At 34.7% G+C, this 8,391-nt stretch overlaps 1 protein-coding gene and 1 long non-coding RNA gene across 2 annotated transcripts in view; one reads left to right on the top strand and one right to left on the bottom strand.

Moving 5' to 3' along the window:
- The window catches only part of slc7a5 (solute carrier family 7 member 5), a 32,659-nt gene that overhangs the window by 1,747 nt on the left and 22,521 nt on the right, over nucleotides 1–8,391 (bottom strand). Inside the window, exons 8-9 of the mRNA XM_086208083.1 lie at nucleotides 1,308–1,457; nucleotides 80–257 (exon numbers count right to left, since the gene is read on the bottom strand). Coding sequence (XP_086064209.1) covers nucleotides 80–257; nucleotides 1,308–1,457 — 328 coding nt within the window. The remainder of the gene's footprint in view (nucleotides 1–79; nucleotides 258–1,307; nucleotides 1,458–8,391) is intronic.
- Nucleotides 1–8,391, top strand: part of LOC147258158 (uncharacterized) — a 65,740-nt gene that overhangs the window by 45,018 nt on the left and 12,331 nt on the right. The window lies entirely within an intron of this gene.

Here is an 8,391-nt window from a genome sequence, read left to right as displayed (position 1 = left end):
TGAAACACACACGGGGACAATAATTAGCGCCGTTCAGTTCCAACCCCCCAGGAAGACTCAGACTCACACCAGTACTCACAGGTTGCTTGCAGCAGCCACTTGGGTTTGTTCTTCCACCACACACCGATGAAGTAGACTGGCAATCCGGTAGCGATGATACCAAAGCCGATCGCGCACTCCTCCGGAGTTTTCCAGAAGGAGACGATGATGAGGAAGAGGCATGCGAGCACAAAACTCACAGGCAGCAGAATGTTCACCTGCAGAGAGAAGACGTATCAGAGGGCTCACACACTGTTCTCATGAGGAATCACCTCACTGCAGTTGCCCTGACCGGTACTGCTGGAGGGGCAGACTCCCTCCTGAACCCTGGGACCAGGTAGTCTTTGGCGCTAACATCAGCAGGCTAACACACACGCAGTGACGCAATTTAGACTGTCCTGGTTTCTGCAGGTACATCTAGTCTGAGCTAATGATGGCGCTGCAGCAAAAGCTTGACTCCACCCCTAACAGGCGCCCCTCCAGATGAGCAGGCGCTGAACTTGCAGCACCAGTGTGGCCTTTATCTGTGTTTGAGTTACGTAATAAGAAGCACTTTAAATCAAAAATGAAACAAAGTTATTGAAATACAGTTTCATATAAACAGCCAGTTCTCTTGAACCACCGGAATGTGACACACTGAGAAAGGAAAGAGAATGAAACAGAGAGAGAGAGAGAGAGAGAGAGAGGTCAACAGAGACAGTGCTAGCACTGTCCTACCCCTCAACACGCACACATACACATACACACACACGCACTGAACTGAGCCAATAGATTTATCTGGCTCTTTCGCTTCACCGCTCAGACCAATGCACAGCACCCTGCCAGCAGCAACAATGGCACAATAGTCTCCTGTGTGTTGGGGGAGTGCTGAAGCAACTAGTCCAGTGAGGAGGTGTAGCACTCTTCCTCTTTCACACACACACACACACACACACACACACACACACACACACACACACACACACACACACACACACACACACACACACACACACACAAGCTGATAAGCATCCAGTTTCTTCTGTCCTTTAATATCCAGTAAATCTCGGCTCGTCTCAGCTGCGATGAACGGATCTTTGTTGCGTTCACGTTTGTGTCCGTCCTCGTCTCTCTGATCGTCAGCTAGCTAACGTTTCAATTACATCTACTCTGATGTTAGCTTCATGATAGGTGACCCGTTGGTCAGGTTGTCTACGTGTAGAGCTCAATCACGCACCTGTGAGCCTTCTATCAGTTCTGATTAGCTAATCGCATCACATTTGGCTCACCTTGATTGGTCGCTCCAGCTCAGGCTTCTTATAGCGCAGCCACATCATTCCGATGATCGCCAGGGCGATGCAGAGCCAGTTGAAGAAGCTGAAGAAGTTTATGACTGAGTAGATGTCGTATGAGAAGGCGTAGAGCAGCGTCATCAAACACTGGCGGGGAGAGAGGAGCAACATTAGCTCAGCTGTCACTCAGCAGTCTGAAGAAAGAAGAGCAACATTAGCTCAACTCTAGACTCCACGTTCTGATTTGGACGCCTCTTCTAAAGCTTCCACTAATGTACATGAGTGACAACAAGTTGAACTGGCGAACTCTGAATTTAGGAAAGTCTTGATGACACCTGAACAAATATGGTGGACCAACATGGCCGCTTTCCTTTTCCTCTGTTTGTGACTTCATCATAGTTTTTCCCCACAATGAGCATGGACAGATTCATGCATGCGCTCTTATAACTGTAAGTAAATGATATTAAACTGGTTGAAGTGTGTGTCTGTGCTTTAGGGTTTGTGTGTGTGTGTGTGTGTGCGTGTGTGTGTGTAACTCTGTCCTCTAAAGTTAGACAATATGATCAAAGACAGTACGTCTCTGTAAATTCTGGTGGACTCTGAGTGGCTGCCAGAGTTTCTATCGAACGTCAAATCCCTGTGAAAGTGATGCTGATGATATTGTTCACCATCGTCATGGTAACAGCAAGAAGCCCCCATCGACTTGAGTCACAGCAATATTCAAAATGTGATATTTCCAGTTATGGTTCTTAGTGTGAATGAACCTCTAAACAGAAACTACTCATATATGAAAAAGAGCCTCAGGTGTTTGGTGTAAAATGAAGGAGAATCTAATACATAATATATCACCTATATCACCTCTAATATATCACCTCTAATATATCACCTATATCACCTCTAATATATCACCTATATCACCTCTAATATATCACCTCTAATATATCACCTCTAATATATCACCTATATCACCTCTAATATATCACCTCTAATATATCACCTATATCACCTATAATATATCACCTCTAATATATCACCTCTAATATATCACCTATATCACCTCTAATATATCACCTATATCACCTCTAATATATCACCTCTAATATATCACCTCTAATATATCACCTATATCACCTCTAATATATCACCTCTAATATATCACCTATATCACCTCTAATATATCACCTCTAATATATCACCTATATCACCTCTAATATATCACCTCTAATATATCACCTCTAATATATCACCTATATCACCTCTAATATATCACCTATATCACCTCTAATATATCACCTCGAATATATCACCTCTAATATATCACCTATATCACCTCTAATATATCACCTCGAATATATCACCTCTAATATATCACCTCTAATATATCACCTATATCACCTCTAATATATCACCTCTAATATATCACCTCTAATATATCACCTATATCACCTCTAATATATCACCTCTAATATATCACCTATATCACCTCTAATATATCACCTATATCACCTCTAATATATCACCTCTAATATATCACCTCTAATATATCACCTATATCACCTCTAATATATCACCTCTAATATATCACCTATATCACCTCTAATATATCACCTATATCACCTCTAATATATCACCTCTAATATATCACCTATATCACCTATATCACCTCTAATATATAACCTATATCACCGCTAATATATCACCTCTAATATATCACCTATATCACCTCTAATATATCACCTATATCACCTCTAATATATCACCTCGAATATATCACCTCTAATATATCACCTATATCACCTCTAATATATCACCTCGAATATATCACCTCTAATATATCACCTCTAATATATCACCTCTAATATATCACCTATATCACCTCTAATATATCACCTCTAATATATCACCTCTAATATATCACCTATATCACCTCTAATATATCACCTCTAATATATCACCTATATCACCTCTAATATATCACCTATATCACCTCTAATATATCACTTCTAATATATCACCTCTAATATATCACCTATATCACCTCTAATATATCACCTCTAATATATCACCTCTAATATATCACCTATATCACCTCTAATATATCACCTCTAATATATCACCTATATCACCTCTAATATATCACCTATATCACCTCTAATATATCACCTCTAATATATCACCTCTAATATATCACCTATATCACCTCTAACATATATCACCTCTAATATATCACCTATATCACCTCTAATATATCACCTATATCACCTCTAATATATCACCTCTAATATATCACCTATATCACCTATATCACCTCTAATATATCACCTATATCACCTCTAATATATCACCTATATCACCTCTAATATATCACCTATATCACCTCTAATATATAACCTCTAATATATCACCTATATCACCTCTAATATATCACCTCGAATATATCACCTCTAATATATAACCTATATCACCTCTGATATATCACCTCTAATATATCACCTATATCACCTCTAATATATCACCTCTAATATATCACCTCTAATATATCACCTATATCACCTCTAATATATCACCTCTAATATATCACCTATATCACCTTGAATATATCACCTCTAATATATCACCTCTAATATATCACCTATATCACATCTAATATATCACCTATATCTCCTCTAATATATCACCTATATCACCGCTAATATATCACCTATATCTCCTCTAATATATCACCTATATCACCTCTAATATATCACCTATATCACCGCTAATATATCACCTCTAATATATCACCTATATCACCTCTAATATATCACCTATATCACCGCTAATATATCACCTCTAATATATCACCTATATCACCTCTAATATATCACCTATATCACCTCGAATATATCACCTATATCACCTCGAATATATCACCTATATCACCTCTAATATATCACCTATATCACCTCTAATATATCACCTTGAATATATCACCTCTAATATATCACCTATCTCACCTCTAATATATCACCTCGAATATATCACCTCTAATATATAACCTATATCACCTCTAATATATCACCTCTAATATATCACCTATATCACCTCTAATATATCACCTCTAATATATCACCTCTAATATATCACCTATATCACCTCTAATATATCACCTCTAATATATCACCTCTAATATATCACCTATATCACCTTGAATATATCACCTCTAATATATCACCTATATCACATCTAATATATCACCTATATCTCCTCTAATATATCACCTATATCACCGCTAATATATCACCTATATCTCCTCTAATATATCACCTATATCACCTCTAATATATCACCTATATCACCGCTAATATATCACCTCTAATATATCACCTATATCACCTCTAATATATCACCTATATCACCGCTAATATATCACCTCTAATATATCACCTATATCACCTCTAATATATCACCTATATCACCTCGAATATATCACCTATATCACCTCGAATATATCACCTATATCACCTCGAATATATCACCTATATCACCTCGAATATATCACCTATATCACCGCTAATATATCACCTATCTCATTTCTAATATATAACCTATATCACCGCTAATATATCACCTCGAATATATCACCTATATCACCTCTAATATATCACCTATATCACTTCTAATATATAACCTATATCACCTCGAATATATCACCTATATCACCGCTAATATATCACCTCTAATATATCACCTATATCACCTCTAATATATCACCTATATCACCTCTAATATATAACCTATATCACCGCTAATATATCACCTCTAATATATCACCTATATCACCTCTAATATATCACCTATAACACCTCTAATATATCACCTATATCACCTCTAATATATCACCTATATCACCGCTAATATATCACCTATATCTCCTATAATATATCACCTCTAATATATCACCTATATCACCGCTAATATATCACCTATATCACCTCTAATATATCACCTATATCACCGCTAATATATCACCGCTAATATATCACCTATATCACCTCTAATATATCACCTATATCACCGCTAATATATCACCTCTAATATATCACCTATATCACCTCTAATATATCACCTCTAATATATCACCTCTAATATATCACCTATATCACCTCTAATATATCACCTATATCACCTCTAATATATCACCTCTAATATATCAACTATATCACCGCTAATATATCACCTCTAATATATCACCTATATTACCTCTAATATATCACCTATATCACCGCTAATATATCACCGATATCACCTCTAATATATCACCTCTAATATATCACCTATATCACCTCTAATATATCACCTCTAATATATCACCTATATCACCGCTAATATATCACCTCTAATATATCACCTATATCACCGCTAATATATCACCGATATCACCTCTAATATATCACCTATATCATCGCTAATATATCACCTCTAATATATCACCTATATCACCGCTAATATATCACCTCTAATATATCAACACAAATATATCACCTCTAATATATCACCTATATCACCTCTAATATATCACCTATATCACCGCTAATATATAACCTCTAATATATCACCTATATCACCGCTAATATATCACCGATATCACCTCTAATATATCACCTCTAATATATCACCTATATCACCTCTAATATATCACCTCTAATATATCACCTCTAATATATCACCTATATCACCGCTAATATATCACCGATATCACCTCTAATATATCACCTCTAATATATGACCTCTAATATATCACCTATATCACCTCTAATATATCACCTCTAATATATCACCTCTAATATATTAACTCTAATATATCACCTCTAATATATCACCTATATCACCGCTAATATATCACCGATATCACCTCTAATATATCACCTCTAATATATCACCTATATCAACTCTAATATATCACCTCGAATATATCACCTCTAATATATCACCTATATCACCGCTAATATATCACCGATATCACCTCCAATATATTACCTCTAATATATCACCTATATCACCTCTAATATATCACCTCTAATATATCACCTCTAATATATCACCTATATCACCGCTAATATATCACCGATATCACCTCTAATATATCACCTCTAATATATCACCTATATCACCTCTAATATATCACCTCTAATATATCACCTATATCACCGCTAATATATCACCGCTAATATATCACCGATATCACCGCTAATATATCACCGCTAATATATCACCTATATCACCGCTAATATATCACCTATATCACCGCTAATATATCACCTATATCACCTATAATATATCACCTATATCACCTATAATATATCACCTCTAATATATCACCTATAATATATCACCTATATCACCGCTAATATATCACCTATATCACCTCTAATATATCACCTCTAATATATCACCTATATCACCGCTAATATATCACCGCTAATATATCACCTATATCACCTATAATATATCACCTATATCACCTCTAATATATCACCTCTAATATATCACCTATATCACCGCTAATATATCACCTATATCACCTCTAATATATCACCTCTAATATATCACCTCTAATATATAACCTATATCACCGCTAATATATCACCTATATCACCTATAATATATCACCTATATCACCTCTAATATATCACCTCTAATATATCACCTATAATATATCACCTATATCACCGCTAATATATCACCTATATCACCTCTAATATATCACCTCTAATATATCACCTATATCACCTATATCACCTCTAATATATCACCTATATCACCTCTAATATATCACCTATGTCACCTCTAATATATCACCTATATCACCTCTAATATATCACCTCGAATATATCACCTCTAATATATCACCTATATCACCTCTAATATATCACCTCGAATATATCACCTCTAATATATCACCTATATCACCTCTAATATATCACCTCTAATATATAACCTCTAATATATCACCTATATCACCTCTAATATATCACCTCTAATATATCACCTATATCACCTCTAATATATCACCTATATCACCTCTAATATATCACCTCTAATATATCACCTATATCACCTATATCAACTCTAATATATCACCTATATCACCTCTAATATATCACCTATATCACCTCTAATATATCACCTCGAATATATCACCTCTAATATATCACCTATATCACCTCTAATATATCACCTCGAATATATCACCTCTAATATATAACCTATATCACCTCTAATATATCACCTCGAATATATCACCTCTAATATATCACCTATATCACCTCTAATATATCACCTCTAATATATCACCTATATCACCTCTAATATATCACCTCTAATATATCACCTCTAATATATCACCTCTAATATATCACCTATATCACCTCGAATATATCACCTCTAATATATCACCTCTAATATATCACCTCGAATATATCACCTCTAATATATCACCTCTAATATATCACCTCGAATATATCACCTCTAATATATCACCTATATCACCTCTAATATATCACCTCTAATATATCACCTATATCACCTCTAATATATCACCTCTAATATATCACCTCTAATATATCACCTATATCACCTCGAATATATCACCTCTAATATATCACCTCTAATATATCACCTATATCACATCTAATATATTACCTATATCTCCTCTAATATATCACCTATATCACCGCTAATATATCACCTATATCTCCTCTAATATATCACCTATATCACCTCTAATTTATCATCTATATCACCGCTAATATATCACCTCTAATATATCACCTCTAATATATAACCTATATCACCGCTAATATATCACCTCTAATATATCACCTCTAATATATCACCTATATTACCTCTAATATATCACCTATATCACCGCTAATATATCACCGATATCAGCTCTAATATATCAGCTCTAATATATCACCTCTAATATATCACCTATATCACCGCTAATATATCACCTCTAATATATCACCTATATCACCTCTAATATATCACCTCTAATATATCACCTATATTACCGCTAATATATCACCTCTAATAT

The sequence above is a fragment of the Aulostomus chinensis genome, chromosome 7 (genome assembly GCF_037954235.1).
Source record: "Aulostomus chinensis isolate RoL2024-O1b breed Wild chromosome 7, RoL_Achi_v1.0, whole genome shotgun sequence".
Classification (NCBI taxonomy): Eukaryota; Metazoa; Chordata; class Actinopteri; order Syngnathiformes; family Aulostomidae; genus Aulostomus; species Aulostomus chinensis.
Note: the sequence above shows the minus strand (reverse complement) of the source record. Positions and strands in the feature narration are given on the sequence as shown.